This window comes from Misgurnus anguillicaudatus, chromosome 3, assembly GCF_027580225.2.
Source record: "Misgurnus anguillicaudatus chromosome 3, ASM2758022v2, whole genome shotgun sequence".
In the NCBI taxonomy this organism is placed as follows: Eukaryota; Metazoa; Chordata; class Actinopteri; order Cypriniformes; family Cobitidae; genus Misgurnus; species Misgurnus anguillicaudatus.
The window spans coordinates 42,803,124-42,820,660 of record NC_073339.2 but is presented as its reverse complement, the minus strand read 5'-3'; the positions used below and the strand labels follow the sequence as shown (position 1 = coordinate 42,820,660).

Genomic DNA, 17,537 nt, shown 5'->3' with positions numbered 1-17,537 from the left:
GAAGGGATACAGCTACGCCCGAAATCTCGTGAAATCTCGCCGGATGAGTGCTGTTTTTCATCCTAAAACCCAATGTCTCGCGAGAATTGACCGTAGCTGTATCCCCTCTAGCCAGAATCGGCTATTTTGGACACAACCCGTTTCTTTTCCTCACATACTGTTTTTGCATGTTAATGTTTCTGTCACATATTATTTTAATTTTTGTCTATTTTGTATATAAGAAAGAAATTTCGGACGCAGTGTTCAGTTATGTGGTTCAGTTCCCCTCCTGCACAGTGGAAGGCGGTAGTGAGTCACAAACAAGCGCAGCGCTTTGAGATCAAAGGAGAGGAACTTCAGTGTACGCAGCAGCATTTGCGAAGGTATGTTGTGCTGCCCTACAGTAAATTTGTTTTTTGTGTGTATTTTGTGTTTATTATATGATGTTTCTTGATAAGCGTTTGCGGGTTTTTGTTTGAAAGCATTTGACTGTCCGTTAACAATCAATCTGTTTGTATTACGAATAACGTTACGTTGCGTTAGCATACATGGCTTCATTACAGAATCGTGTGCTTTCCACACGTGAGAGGAGGAAGGGTTTTATTTCTTTAAAACATCGATCCCAAGCACACCGATGTCGTTATATAACAGGGATTATTATGTAATGAATATAAATTAATATTTCCAATTAACTGTCTAAAAGTGCGACATCGGGCCTTCCCCCCTAACAATAGAAACCATTTAATAGAAATTCTAATAGATTTAATGGTTGTAATGGAAGTCGTATTCGTTTTAATGAAAGCTGAGGGGCTCTACCGGTGATGTGTTGGCTTCCTTCGGTGGGATGTTATCTAAGCACCATTAAATCTCGAAATTAGGCCCAAACTCACTACATAACGGAAATTTGTAATGATATTAATGATAAACATCTGCTAGTTCAATAACAATGTTTGTAATAGAAACGATTCGTAATGTTTTTTTTTTTCTTTCAGCAGTCGTGTTCATGCAAAAATGCTCTAATTATGCAAATATATCTTTAAACTGCTAAACTGCCTGCTAAGACAGCATTTTTGGGTGTTAGGCCTATATGTAAGCCAAAAAGCATGATGTTTTGTAATGCACTAAAATTCTTAATTTTAATAATCAAGCATGCCAATGTTTGAATCATACTTTTGATTATGCATATGTATGTTTACATGATATTTATGCATATGAATAAGTTAAAATATGTATTTGTGATGTTGTAGCATTCACAGATGCCTATAATGTAAGAAATGTAACTTCATGTACAGTTTATGCAAATATAGTTTCTCTAACTTTCTTAAGTTATACATTGTGACTTATGTTTAATTTAAATGTTCCACGTGCTTGCACAGCCCTTGTGGCTTTGCTGTCTTGTTAGATATTTAGTAGGTTTTGAGACACAAACAATAATATGCATCCTCAACCATCATTTTGTTATATTCATATTGTGTCATGTGTTTATTTCAGGTCATCTCTAAAAATGTCTGAACAGAGGGCTTTAAAGAATCCATATGCAGATTACTCGGGGCCTGAATGTGCTCAGGCCTTCTTTGACATGCACGGAAACGTGAGTTGTGTTGAATATGAATGTCGTGAACATTAGTGGGTTTCCCAGATAGGATTTAGATCAAACTAGGACCAGATCGTAGTTATATTAGGATATTTAAGTACTTTTTACAAGCATACCTTAAAAAAAAAAAATGTTGGGCATCTTGAGACAAAACAATGGCACAGATTTTGTTTTAAGATATGTCAGTGCAAGTTGTTTTTAGATTAAGACATGCATTTTAGTCTTGGACTAGACTGGTAAACCACCCCATAAAGTATCATGTTAAAGGATATTTCCATCACTCTACCATGCATATTCATTGTCATAATATCTTAATTCTGTACAGCTGACACAGCATTTCTCCAGCTGTATCTGCAGTAGGATCGGTGAACTTCTGGCAATCATGGAGAATGGATTGAAGGGTGCTGATCCCAGAGATTGCACCGGATACACTGGATGGGCGGGTAAGAGCACACTGCAAACTTAAGCAAGTTTCAAAAGAGCCGGTTTCACAAACAAGGCTTTGATTAAGTAGCCTTATCTTAACCCAGGAGTGAGGGAGTACTCGCACTTGGCATAGTTGCCTTGAACCGTCCCCAAACACGATTGTTCCCACTCCCCCACACACTTGCACTATATTTTTTTATTTGGGCCCAAGCACACATATGTTATTAGGATGCAACTGTTTGGAAGAAAACCGGAAGCGCCCTCACGACCGGGGGATCCCGACATAACCGTCCCCAAACACGATAGTTCCAACTCCCCCACACACTTGCACTATATTTTTTGATCCGGGCCCAAGCACCCTTTCGTTATTAAGATGCAACTGTTTGGAAGAAAACCGAAAGCGCTCTCACAACGTCCTTCTATGCAACACTTGTAGACATGAACATTGAAGTTGGACATACTTGTCCACTTTTGTTAAGTTTGCCCCCCTTCCCCCTACTGCAGGCATTGCTCTGCTGTACCTGCATCTCCACAGCATCTTTGGAGAGACCTTGTACCTCCATAAGGCTCTGGAGCACGTCAGCCGCAGTCTGAGGAGTTTAACCCAACGCTGGGTGACCTTCCTGTGTGGAGACGCAGGGCCGCTGGCTATAGCAGCTGTGGTCTATCATCGTCTTCAGAAACCCCATGAGGCTGAGGAGTGTTTGAACAGGTCTGATACTGTTTAAACCTGTTTATTTTCCGTTTTTGTACATGTGGGACGTGATGCCCGTTTCTATCTGGTTTTGTTATGCAAAAATTAATTAGACAATTCGCACCTATTCACATTTTCAGAGTATAGGGAAAATAATTGATTGGTTTTAAATACAGCACATGACGTTTATTTGCATTTAAAATTGTAAAATGTTTTGCAAGAAATACCATTTTCATCCTCCTAGGCACATTGATAAATTGAAATGTTAACCACTTGAGACAAATTAAATGAAGTTTATTAAATATAATGTTGCTTTGGTTGAAAAAAAAGTATTAAAGTGAACTATTTGGGCAATACTGGCATTATTGATGTGACATCATGCAGTCAAACTTGACATTAAAGTGCCCATTAATAAGGAATAGGCTTGTAGACTGTCAAGTATTGGACAATTGTGAAAGCAGCACTTACCTGACTGAAAATTTAAAAAATAATGCTTTTACATCTTTGAGAGACCCCACGTGGCTATGTAAACCACCAAGTATAGAAATCTGAGCTATCAATATGGAGAAAACCTTTGTTTATGGTAAGGTTGATATTTGCATGAAATACCCATTCAGTTTAATTCAAATGTATTTCCATAACTCATTTTATAATTTTGCACAAAGCAACTTTAAAGTGAGCACATATTAGTCTAGACAATATAGACATTCACCTAAAGGATTATTAGGAACACCATACTAATACTGTGTTTAACCCCCTTTCGCCTTCAGAACTGCCTTCATTTTATGTGGCATTGATTCAACAAGGTGCTGAAAGCATTCTTTAGAAATGTTGGCCCATATTGATAGGATAGCATCTTGCAGTTGATGGAGATTTGTGGGATGCACATCCAGGGCATGAAGCACCCATTCCACCACATCCCAAAGATGCTCTATTGGGTTGAGATCTGGTGACTGTGGGGGCCATTTTAGTACAGTGAACTCATTGTCATGTTCAAGAAACCAATTCGAAATGATTTGAGTGACATTATCCTGCTTGAAGTAGCCATCAGAGGATAGGTACATGGTGGTCATAAAGGGATGAACATGGTCAGAAACAATGCTCAGGTAGGCCGTGGCATTTAAACAATGCCCAATTGGCACTAAAGGGCCTAAAGTGTGCCAAGAAAACATCCCCCACACCATTACACCATTGCATTAATGAGAAATTGAACAGGTGTTCCTAATAATCCTTTAGGTGAGTGTATATCCTCTTATAACGTATAGAGTACATGGGAATGCATGTACAAACAACAGTCTAGGTTTGCAATGTAATTATCAAAATGTACTATTTATTGTAAATTAGTTTTATCGTCTATAGTAAATCCAATTTCTTGTGTCGTGCGCTTTGGATTGGTGGATTGCTGGGAACATATAACGGTTTTAATGGAATTGCATCGGAATTCTCCAAGGGTTTGGTGTTCGTTAATTTCTAACTACGATTTCAGGATGAGGGAAATGTGGAGGATTTTTTGGACTAAGGGTCTCTTCTCTTTCCCAGTCTTGGCTCATTCCCGTGGGATGTTATTGTGAATTATTTGCTCCAATGTTTCCAGACTCATGCAATTGCATCAGTCTGTGGTTCAGGGGAAACTTCCCGATGAGCTGCTGTACGGCCGGACGGGCTACCTGTACTCCCTCATCTTCGTCAACCAGCAGTTTCAACAGGAAAAGATTCCCATCCAATACATCCAACAGGTAAATCACCATTGATTTGGACCCAAACAATGTGTCAGACAGTCTGTAAATTAAACTTTTACTATCCAGTCAAATTCATAAAAGACTATATACGTTTTTTTTTTTCACTAGAAAGGCTTAATTACAGATTTAATGCATTATTTGAGCTGTTATTAAACAGTTGGTGTGTTTATTACAGGTCTGTGATGCTATATTGGCGTCTGGGCAGAGTCTGTCTCAGAGAAGCCGGCTTCAGGAACAAAGCCCTCTAATGTACGAGTGGTATCAAGAGGAGTATGTAGGTGCCGCCCATGGATTATCAGGAATCTACTATTACCTAATGCAGGTGAACAACATGCAAACTTTATAGACTAAGGGCCTGTTTACACCTGGTATTAAGATGCGTTCGGTCAATCGGTTTACAAGTGGACGACTCGTACACAGAAATCCATGGCAAAGTCCATATTTATAGACCGTTTCAGCAGTAACAACATAAACAAGCGGCTTTCGTGGTCATCACGTAACTTCCGGTAAACTCCGCTAAGAATAAATAACAACATAGTCCTTTTAAAGTAATTTATTTATATAACAAGCAAAATAAACAACACACAGATTACCTAGGAAACCAAAACATTTGTTATTTTCAACGAGGTATTTAAAATCATTTCTGATTGATATGAAAATTTTAAGAATCACACGTGCCCGCTTTTGAGAAAAGATTGTAAGATCAAATTTAATACGTTTTTTACGTAGCATTTTATAAATGGGGTTTTAAGCCGTCTCATTTGTTCACTTTCGATCGCTTCTAACATGATTACTTCGATGGGATGGGTGAGCCGTTAAAACACAAGCATGATGGGTTTTAGTTGATGCGCACTAATATTATGTCAGAGTCCGCTGGTTGTGTCGTTGGTTAACATGCTGCACAACGTTTTGTGCATGTATACAACGCTTCAAAAACACAGGAAGAACAGGACCTTTAAACGTAAAATGAAAGGAGATAAACGTGGCTGATATCGTTTTAGTAATGACAGCCTAAGGCAAAGAGCCGGTGGCCTTTTGAACACATTCGACTGGATTGCTTTTGGTTTTTGATGACCTCTGAATGTGGTCGAAAGTAAACTATCTCAAAACGGTTTAGACCCCATTTACACATGTATTTAGGATCATCCGCTTTTGATTGGATTGACCCAAACGTGTCTTAAAGGGACACTCTACTTTTTTGAAAATATGCTCATTTTCTAGCTCCCCTAGAGTTAAACATTTGATTCTTAAGGGCTCGTTATAGTCGTGCGTAGGTCCTACGGCGTAGGTTCCGCGTCGGTTTTCATTTATACTTTTGCGTCGACGTGCAAACACACGCGCAGGCCGCTGGTAGGCAGTAACCACGTGTGTAACCACAGTAGCAGTGCGAACGCCAAAGAAGAAGAGGCTTTGCAAGTTAAGCCACAAACGAAGAAGAAACAGCAACTTGTTGTGTATGATTTGAGAAGACCAGCAATGATGGATGTAAATAAACAGCGACTTTTGTTGCAGTTTGAGTTAAATGACTCCTCAACTTGGCCATTCTTTGTTTTCACCGTCGCAAACGGAAATACCTATGACGCAGTTTTTTTTACCTGACGGGAGGGGTTCTGGTGGACCAATGACAGCGCTTGTGGTCCGCGTTGTTAAAAATTTTGCGAGGTGCGCGTCAGGCAACGCAGAGCTACCCACAGGCGTATCTACGGCGTAGAACCTACGCACGACTATAAATCGCCCTTTACTGTTTTGGAATCCATTTAGCCGAACTCCGGGTCTGGCGCTAGCACTTTTAGCATAGCTTAGCACAATTCGTTGAATCTGGTTAGACCATTAGCATCGCGCTAAAAAATAACCAACGGGTTTACGTTTTTTTTTTTTTTTCTAGGCAGATATTACGCAGTAGAGCTGGCAAAAAAAATCGCCTGCGATATTCATGCGTGTCTCATCAGTAAAGCTGGTTCGGTGATTAGTAGTAAATCGCCATCACCTGCTTTCAGATGGAGCAGCATATATTACACAGAGCTGTATTTCACCAAGAAGCTGGGCAAAACCTTGTTCATAATCGAAGACGATCTTCCACGATTATGAACGCGATTTTGTCTGGCTTTCGGTGAAATACGGCTCTGTGCAGTAAATGCAGCTCCATCTGAAAGCAGGTGATGGCGGTTTACTACTAATCACCGAACCGGCTTTACTGATGAGACACGCGTGAGAATCGCGGACTATTTTTTTTGCCAGCTCTATTACGCAGCGGCCGAAAATGGTCCCCTTATTATCTTTCGATAGACGGGGACTATTTTCGGGCACTGCGTAATGTCATTGTGCCTCCTGCTATCATGTTACGGCAGCAAAGTCCTTAATTATTACGCCAGAATGAGAGTATAGTTCCTAGCCATATCAGTCTAGAAAATTGCAACTTTCAATTTTCTGTCGGTCTTAGTACACAATGTAACTACAGTAGAGTCAAGTGTCCCTTTAATACTAACTGTAAACAGTGCCTAACAAACATAACGTATTGCTTTGCATATACATGCACCTATGTACCATTTGCTGCTTTGAGAATAATTTTTGGATGTTTAACCTGAAAAGCTTGGTTTGAGTCATTAAAACACATTCATGTTTCTTCCTTTAGCCTGGTTTTGTTGGGGAAGACAGGATTATCTCTCTGATCAAACCCAGCGTGAATTATGTGTGTCAGCTAAAGGCTCCATCAGGCAATTACCCACCCTGTGTCGGGGATTCCCGGGACCTTCTGGTGCACTGGTGTCACGGTTCACCGGGTGTGATCTACATGCTGATACAAGCCTTTAAGGTACAAATCTCTGACATAAGTGACATGTTGTGAAGCATGGGCTATCATATACTCGAAATGTGACCTCTACACCCAGTGAGTAGTGAACACGCACACATCCGAAGCAGTGGGCAGGTATCTCTACAGTGCCCGGGGAGGAATTGGGGTTAAGGTGAATTGGACAAAGGCACAACAGTCACAACCTGCCAGCTGTGAGACTCAAACTGGCGACCTTCTGGTTACAAGCATGATTTTCTAACCATTAGGCCACGACTGCCCCAAATTTTCAACCTTTCATTTTTCGTTCATGGTATTACAGTGCTATCAGGTGTAAATAAACTATATTAAACAAGCTACTATGTGGTTTCCCCAAACCTTGACTAAGTGTGTGACTTTTTACATCCACTATGCTTTTGTTCGACACCAGTTGATCAAATGCATTGCTCAAAAAAGTCAGAAAAGTTACGTTTGTTTGGATGAATTGTAAACCAGGCTTTGAAACCCCAACTAAAGTCTTTATTTCCTATATAAAATCATACATTATGTGAAAGTATAACCATGATATTAACCTATAGATTATGAGACTTTAACCTGGATTCGACAGAAAGGGTCACATGTGTTTTTAGGTGCACATTGAGAAAATGGATAGCTTAAGTTAATTTGGTTAAAACCATCTGGCAAATAGATAAATGTGAACTGGAAGTTACATAGTTTGTTTTCTTCTTCAGGTGTTCGGTGTAAAGCAGTATTTGCAGGACGCGCTGCATTGTGGGGAGGTGATCTGGCAACATGGTCTTTTGAAGAAGGGTTATGGACTTTGCCACGGAGCTGCTGGGAACGCTTATGGCTTCCTGGCCTTATTCAAGATCACCCAAGACCCCAAACACCTTTACAGAGCTTGTATGGTGAGAGTCTATCATCATTTTATGCGTTGAATATACATTCGATTTTAAAAGTTGGTCATATTTTTCATATTAAAGGGAAATCGGACATTTTTATGTTTAAGTGATATAATTGAGTCCCCAGTGCTTCTATCAACCATCAAGAAAATTTGATGAACCAAGTAACTTAGTTTTGGTAAACCATTCTCTGCAAGCATGTGACAAAATAGGTAATTGAAATTTGGCTCTCATTGTAATGTCAAAAGGATCTTATTATAATAATACCACCCCTTTTTCTGCACTATCCAACCACGGCACAGCCATTTAGCCAATTTGAAGCTTGTTTTACTGGAGCCAAACTGGTATTGCATGGTGCTTGCGACAATAAGATATTTTTTTTCAATAAAACAATTTGTTTCCCCAAGGAACACGTTAATGGACTAAAGTTGTTAGGGATAAATGCATCTTCAGCGTTCCCACGGGAAAGTTTGTGAATCTGCGGAAAAAAATTCAAGGCACTGGGAAGTTTGTGAAAATGTACATGCATGGATACAGGTCATTGAAAGTGATTGAATCTATTTTATGCAAAAAAAAATCTGGAAAAAAATCCATATTATTCCCTGTGTAGTGTAGGATAATATTATAAAAATTCTAGACTTTTTAAGCACACGTGTTAAACTGTTCGCTTTAAATGCTTATATCTTCTGTATGCGAATGTTAATTCATACCAAAATGCTTTTTTACATAGTTGTGTTTGACAAATGAAAATGTCTCGGGTTACGTATGTAACTGTTGTTCCCTGAGAAGGGAACGAGACGCTGCGTCTCCCTTTCCATACTTCCTGCATCCCTGTAACGTCGTCTTTGGCAATATTTCAGTTAGCGATATAATTCCTGGCATCCCGCATCACCCTCTCTTTGTCTTACTCCTCGTTCAGACAGCCAGCGACATTATCGCTGTGTGTCGCTTGTCTCTTTCAATGAGGCGTTTCTAAATCTGCTTGTGATAAACAAATGAGTACCATCCACGCCAATAACTGACGAGAGAAGGATGACGTGAACTCCACGGCTTTGTTCTTATTGGTAGTCGCTCCCGAAAGTCGCTCGACATTTGCATAAAGTTAAACTTTTCTTAACTTTCTTGCGTCGCTGGACACGCCCATACGGTCGCCAACGGTCACTGTCGCTCGTGTCGCCGGAAGTCGCCAGGTTTCCATTGAAATGAATGAGATCGCGTCGCTCTGCTACTGCTTGTCGTTGGCTGTCTGAACGAGGGGTTAGGCCTCACCATTAGTTGAATTTGATATACACATTCAGACGCACTCACCCTTGGAGGCGTCCCAAAAGTGTCACCGCAGTGACGCAGCACAAGTTCCCTCGAAAGGGAACTGTAACGATGTATTTTAAAAGGTAACACAATGTAACCTTGCTCTCACTTGAAATGTGTCCCCACATTTTGTCCTTGAATTTGAGGGTATTGGACCTGGAAGGTCCTTGGAAGGTCTTTGAATTTGAAGTTAACTAAGGTGTGGGAACCCTGCATCTTCCTAAATTTGCATATTCATAGTTTTTCATGAGTATCATCAAAAGTCTGTGTCATCAAATGTATTTTGTAAATATTTTAATGTTGGATTTATATTCCTTATGCACCGATATATCGCCCAATAATCTGTATCGATCGATAAAAGTTTAAAAACAGCCTATAGTCATGGCCAATATATCCTGTCAATCAAAAGAATGCATTGAATTTGAGCTCTGTGTAAAAAAAAGAAAAATAAACATCACTAGTTTAATATTTTAAAGGAATAGTCTACTCATTTTCAATATTAAAATGTTATTACCTTAACTAAGAATTGTTGATACATCCCTCTATCATCTGTGTGCGTGCACGTAAGCGCTGGAGCGCGCTGCGATGCTTCGATAGCATTTAGCTTAGCCCCATTCATTCAATTGTACCATTTAGAGATAAAGTTACTAGAGATAAAAGTGACCAAACACATCAACGTTTTTCCTATTTAAGACGAGTAGTTATACGAGCAAGTTTGGTGGTACAAAATAAAACGTAGCGCTTTTCTAAGCGGATTTAAAAGAGGAACTATATTTTATGGCGTAATAGCACTTTTGGTACTTCGACTCGCCTGAAAAGTCCGCTCCCCTTCTCCCTCTCATAATGGGAGAGGGAGGGTGTTACTGCTCATAATGGGAGAGGGACGGTGTTACTGCGCCGAGTCAAAGTACTCCCATAAGTGCTATTACGCCATACAATATAGTTCCTCTTTTAAAAACGCGTAGAAAAGCGCTACGTTTTATTTTGTACCACCAAACTTGCTCGTATAACTACTCGTCTTAAATAAATGCTATCGAAGCGTCGCAGCGCGCTCCAGCGCTTACGTGCACGCACACAGATGATAGAGGGATGTATCAACAATTCTTAGTTAAGGTAATAACATATTTTAATATTGAAAATGAGTAGACTATTCCTTTAATCTTCAGAATTTAGTTAATGTAAGTTAATATAACCACCAAACTATTAGCTTCTGCATCTGTATCAGCCTGAATAATCGGCTATCGATATCAGTGGTAATATTGGCATCTCTAATTTTCCTCTAATACCAAGACGGTTAACTTTCATTAACACTTTTTTTAGAAGGTTGTGTGACATCTGTCCACTATTTTCAGCACTTAAATGACTTTTATTTATGCATATTTGGTGCTATGGTTGATGGATGTTATAAATCAATTTACAGACACTGTTGTGTGCCCAGAGACATAATGGGATTGATGTCTTTTCTTCTTTACAGTTTGCAGACTGGTGCATGAATTATGGAAGACATGGCTGCCAGACTCCAGACACACCATACTCTCTGTTTGAAGGTAAAGAACAGTAATACTCTTTATATATAATCAGGTATTTATGCATGCTAGGTATTTACTACCATTCAAAAGTTTAGGGTGACTTAAAGCTCACATAACACACTCTGTTTCTGCTTATCTCACGTTAAATCTTGAATGCCTGCAGAGTAGTATTACATCTTTTATATATCAAGAGTCTTTAGTTTTATCAGATTTATAAAAGACAATTCAGCTCTTTCTGATAGTTTCCGGAAAGACACAAGATCCTTGTGGTGTACCGTGGGAGGAGTGAGTCACGAGCAAGCAACACATACAAAACATTATACCACTATCTCTAGTTAACTTATGATTCACTACATGTTTGTGTCGTTTACATTATATGCACTTTTTACACATCGCATCAGTTTTGTGGTGCTTCCGGTACATAAACCCGGTACAGATTACTTGTCTTATTTTTAGAATCGAATTGGTACAAAAAGACCAAGACTTTTGACAACACTAGTACTTACACTGTTTATATTAGAAAATGGCATAGAAATAGTGCATAAGTGTGCGATTTGGGACACCTCTTATGTTATGATAGTTAGGGCTTTCACAATGATTAAGTAAACATCTCAGTGTGATAGTTTGACCTCATTGCGATGATTTCAGATCACCGCAATTATTGCACATCTCTCTAAAAACACAAGGGGGAGCTGCAGGGCCTGTATTAACGAGATGGCACAGTTTCAGATGGTGCTCCTTAGCTGACAGTGTAAAGTGATAAATTAAAAAGCCAATGCTGCAAAACTTAGACAAGCAGTATGAACTGCCAGGAAAACATAAACGGCAATTCCAAATTTAGGGAAAAGAAGGATGCTATTCTTAAGGATCTGTGAGATGATTTTTTTTGCAGCCACTATAGACATGCGTTCCAATACTAATATGATCTTCGTATGATTGGCTACTATTTAGGGACTGTTCTTGTATTGTCAGTTTATTTTGATTGCATTTTTATTTTCAGACACTTTATTGTGTTTATTAGAATTTTCAGTTTTTGAAAGATAATTACTTGTGTTATGTATTAATATTTACTGCCAGGTAAACTGTGCAAAAGATTTAATTTAAATAATCACAACAATGAGTAAAAATTATTTCATGAACAAAAAAAAGAGAATTAAATGTCAAAGCAATAAAACAAACAATTAATCGTCAGAGCCCTAAACGGGCAATAAATTGTCACAATTTATTGGACAATTAATCGTCAGCCAAATTTCACAATCTTGACAGCCCTAATGTTAGTCGTCATTTTGTCAAGCAGCTTCTTGAGGTCGCATCATGTGATGCTTTTTAAAAAATATTAAAGGAGTTCCCATATCTTTTGGGCTTTTATATACTGCTTTCTGTTCATTATTTGTTTATCCATTCAAACATTTAAACAAAATATTTGTTTTGTACTCAAATGATTTAACATGTTGGCGGATGCACAGTTACATTTTGCTCCACATGACTAAATTTAAACATTCAGGCTTCAGATCAAAAGGTTTTTAAGATCTTGAAAAACATTTCAGTCACATGACCCTAACCTTTCGAATGATAGTGTACATTCTAGATTTGACTTATTAAATACTTCATGGTTTATCTTTTAAAGGCATGGCAGGCACCATTTACTTCTTGTCTGACTTGCTGCAACCAACTAGAGCAAAATTCCCAGCTTTTGAGGTGTAGAGGTAAATATGCCTTGTTTTTGTAAACCAATCAGCAATTTTAATAATATTATTATTATTAATGCCATTAATTAAACCTCATGCTAACTTAACAATGCATAATTTTAATGCATTTCAGATGGCAGAGATTTTTCCCTTGAGCTTTGTATACACATCTAATGGAGGAGCAGTACCGTCCACACTGCACGTGTGTCTGCATGTCTTGGGTCTGTCTGTATTCAGGAGCGGTAACATCAGAGGGATGTTTCTGAATAATGAAAGTTGGATGGGAATCTAGGCGATATTGAGAAGGGGCGTATTTGTTTTAAATCTGCTTAATAGATTGCACTGTTTTTGTATTATTTTTGCTGTGGGTGTGTATGCACATGTTAGTCTTGTTAGTTTTGTTATTAACGCAAAACTCATTGAACTTAATATTTTACGCATTTATTTTGAAACGACACATTGTTTTGTTAATGCTTATAAGTACACAGAGGTTCTTATAGAGTCCACTATTTTAGGATAATCTTGCCACAAAAAGCGTAGCTTTAACATTGTTAGTGAGCTTTTAGTGAAATTGTTTTCTCTCATATGTGCATTAGTAAAATGCCTATTATTTTTTTTCTGGATATTTCTGGTGGTGATTATTTTAGAGGATGTGCTGCAAAAATGCTAATTTTTCCATTGTTATTTGTATATTTCCATCTGCAAAGCAATTAAAAATAAGAGAAAAATGTGTTTGGCCGGCATTGTATTCAATTTGGAGTTAATGGCCACTAATGGCCATTGCTGTTTTTCTTCACTAGATGGCATGGTAGACTAGGTCTTCCTTGCTTTGATTTCAAATTAGTCACTACAAATTGTGACCCTGGACCACAAAACCAAGGCATATGGGTTTATTTGTAGTAAAAGCTAACAATACATTATATGGTTCAAAACTATTGAATTTTTTTGTGCCAAAAATCATTTGGATATTATGTAAAGGTCTTGTTCCATGAGGATATTGTGTGCATTTTCTACCCTAAATATATCAAAGCATTAGTAATATGTGTTGCTATGGTCTTCATTTGGACAACTTTAAATATAATTTTCTCAACATTTTGATGTTTTGGTACCCTTAGATTCCAGATTTTCAAATGGTTGCATCTCTGCCAAATATTGTATTATTCAAACCATACATTAATGGAAAGCTTATTTATCCAGCTTTCAGAAGATGTATAAATATACAGGAGCACTTTAAACAGATGATTAACCCCTTGGGCGGGGGGGTGGAAAGGTGATGTCCGCCTTCAAATTAATATAACTAGCAATCTTTGGTCTAGAAGTCAAATCTTAATCTGTTTTTAAAGAGAAACTAACGTTTTTGAACTGAAGTGTCTCTAGTTGTTAGTGAATAAATTGTTATAGCAGTTTAAGTTTATTTTAATAAATAAAAATTATGCAACAAATGCATATTTTATATTAATAGGCTATAAAAATGAAAATATTTTACTATATTTTAAATGCAAAAAAATAAATAAATAAAGCCTCCAAGTTAATATAACTAGCAATTTTTGGTCTAGAAGCCAAATCTTGGTCTGTTTTTAAAGAGACACTAATGTTTTTGAATTGAAGTGTCTGTAGTTGTTAATGAATAACTTGTTATAGACGGTTTCAGCAGTAAAAACATAAACAAGCGGCTGTCGCGGTCCGCACATAACTTCCGGTAAACTCCGCTAATAATAAATAACCACAAAGTACTTTAAACGTAGTTTAATATAACAAGCAAAAAAAAAACATAGATTACCTAGGAAACCAAAACATTTGTTATTTTCGACGAGGCATCAGTTTAGCAACTAGTCAGACCATTAAAAAAATGAAAACCGGAAGTAAAGGTCGGATCCAGACGTGTATCACGTGCGCCCGATGAAACCGTCTATAGCAGTTTACGTTTATTTTAATAAATACAAATTATGCAACACATATATATTTTATATTAAAGGGCTATAAAAATGAAAATATTTTATTATATTTTAATTGCAAAAAATAATAATAAAGCCTCCAAATTAATATAACTAGCAATTTTTGGTCTAGATGCCAAAATTGGTCTGTTTTTAAAGAGACACTAATGTTTTTGAATTGAAGTGTCTGTAGTTGTTAATGAATAACTTGTTATAGAAGTTTACGTTTATTTTAATAAATAAAAATTATGCAACAAATATATATTTTATATTAAAGGGCTATAAAAATGAAAATAGTTGACTATATTTTAAATGCAAAAAAAATATAATAAAGCCTCCAAGTTAATATAACTAGCAATTTTTGGTCTATTAGCCAAATCTTGGTCTGTTTTTAAAGAGACACTAATGTTTTTGAGTTGAAGTGTCTGTAGTTGTTAATTAATAACTTGTTATAGCAGTTTACGTTTATTTTAATAAATAAAAATTATGCAACAAATATATATTTTATATTAAAGGGCTTTAAATATGAAAATATTTTATTATATTTTAATTGCAAAAAATAATAATAAAGCCTCCAAGTTAATATAACTAGCAATTTTTGGTCTAGAAGACAAATCTTGGTCTGTTTTTTTTTTTTAAAGAGACCCTAACGTTTTTGAATTGAATTGTCTGTAGTTGTTAATAAATAAATTGTTATAGCAGTTTGTTTATTTTAATAAATAACAATTATGCAACAAAAATATATTTTATAATAAAATGCTATAAAAATGATTATATTTTATTATATTTTAAATGCAAAAAAATAAAATAAAGCCATAAGTTGTATCCAAATTTCAAATTAAAATCACAAAAACGCGCACTGTAAAAAATTCTTGGCTGCCTTAAATTTTTTTTGTTGAATCAACTCTGACTTACAAGTCATTTCAACATACTGTTATTTATCTTGACTAGAGATTAGTTGTATTAATTTTTTGAGATCTAGCAACTAATTTCTAGGCAAGATAAATAATAGTAAGTTGACATGACTTGTAAGTTGAGTGGATTCAACAAAAAAAAATGTAAAGCAGCAAAGATTTTTTACAGTTTTGGGTCATCACATTTTTAGTGGTTTTAACCAACAGAGGCCACTAGGTGTCATTGCTTTGCTGCATACATGTCACAAATGAATAAATTACTGCGCTGCATTATTATTACTGCAAAAAAGATTTGAAATATGGTGTATAACAAACGATGTATAGTTGAACAACATTATTTTAGTTTTAGAATAGGCTATTGTTGGTTTAATAGTTATGTAAACAATTTGGACCCACCTGTGGCCCCCTTAAAGTTTAGGGGTTTAAAGCAAAGTCTTACTGATCAAATGTAAGCACATTTTAACTGCTTTGCAAGACCCCATATCCTCGATTCCAGTGAAGCACACAAGATGCTGTCTGGAAAATTCTGGAAACATCATGGGTACACATCAATCATCAGGTTTTGAACCAATGTGTGCAGTCCACATCAGCTCAATGCATGCTGTCATTAAAGCAAATGGGTCTTTCTAAAAAGTAAGACATTTCAAAATTCAGAACACTCAAATTATTATGACAATATAAGTTTTAATGAAAAATGTTAACTTTGGATTTTTTGGATCCCACTGCAAAATACCTTATATAGACTTTGTCATAGTGGTTTGTTAAAATATAAGAACAGCCTGAACGTAAATGAGAAATGTGAGTTCAGGAGTCCATTTACTGTCACTTGAAACCTTCTGCCAAATCCAAATAAGGCTCAAACTTTCTCAAGGCCCGATGGACAATGCTTGGCCCACAGGACAGCTTTTTTTAAACGTCATATCCCCCTGTCTTGCATATGGCTGATCTGAGGCCAGTCTAGTTTAGTGCTACAGCAATTGTGGACATCTGTCATGCTGACCCAAGATCAGAGTAACCTGAGCCGCTGTGTCTTTACGATCTGGAGTTCTCTGGCTGGTTGGATGTTAAGACGTGTCAACGACCCTTGAGGTGCTACCAGCTTTCAATGAGGTACTGGAGAGAAACTTAACACCCCCTAAGAGAACGCCTAAATATAGATCTCATCTGTCCGGGGGTGTGGCTTTAGTTTATGACTTCTACAGATCAGAAGAGCAAATGTCTCAAGGCAAGAATGGAATGTCTTCCCAATGGAAGTACTGTTGGTTTGTAGTAACCCATCTAATCGACTGAAGCACAGCCTGTAAAAGACACCAAAGAACCAACAGAGATTTTGATATTTGCCATACAGAGTTATTGAAAACCTTAAGAATGCATTAAATGTATATTTTGTCAATAAAGTAATTTATCTTAACATTATTCAGCATAAATCTATATCATTATTCATGTAAACACAGATGGATGTATAACTCTTTTCTTGCGCATTATTTTGCATTTATATTCTCATGGCACTAAACAAATAATCACACAACATCAATACATCACATTTTCAATAACTGGCCTGTCTTTGTGTGCATGTACAAATTACTGTCTTCAAAAAATTAATAAATAAAATAAACATCAGAGCTCACACTCATAACGCAGGGGAACGTAGAGACTTAGATTAAATGTACATAAGGATTAATAAAAAAGGTAAGGAGCTTGTCTTGATGAAGAATATGACACACTGTGGTGCTACAAGTACACCCCAGATACAAACAATAACAACATTACATTAATGTAGGGCACACAACATTAATGAATGATCTTGCATAACTGATTGAATTAGCATATTTATTATAAGATAAATGGCATCAGTAAACTAAACACACCATCAACAACTGACCTTTTCAACTTTTCAGAGTATTAAAAAAACTACACAAGATCAAATATAAGAATGCATGACGTCATTCCCCGCCACCATCTGGGCTACCATAGTAACCAGGTGTAATTCTTCAGATTCCTTATAAAAATGTTCCACCCAAAGAGCTTCCACGATAACCATT

The 17,537-nt window shown here is 36.9% G+C and overlaps 1 protein-coding gene across 1 annotated transcript; it reads left to right on the top strand.

The window, feature by feature from the left end:
- Nucleotides 1-217: 217 nt before the first annotated feature.
- lancl1 (LanC antibiotic synthetase component C-like 1 (bacterial)) lies at nt 218-13,377 on the top strand. The gene is made up of 11 exons (XM_055206117.2): nt 218-362; nt 1,471-1,570; nt 1,899-2,016; nt 2,504-2,711; nt 4,288-4,429; nt 4,608-4,754; nt 7,065-7,244; nt 7,952-8,128; nt 10,905-10,977; nt 12,587-12,665; nt 12,781-13,377. Exons 1-10 carry the CDS (start codon nt 250-252, stop codon nt 12,661-12,663), a joined length of 1,335 nt encoding a protein of 444 aa, XP_055062092.2. The 5' UTR covers nt 218-249; the 3' UTR covers nt 12,664-12,665; nt 12,781-13,377.
- Nucleotides 13,378-17,537: the final 4,160 nt, after the last annotated feature.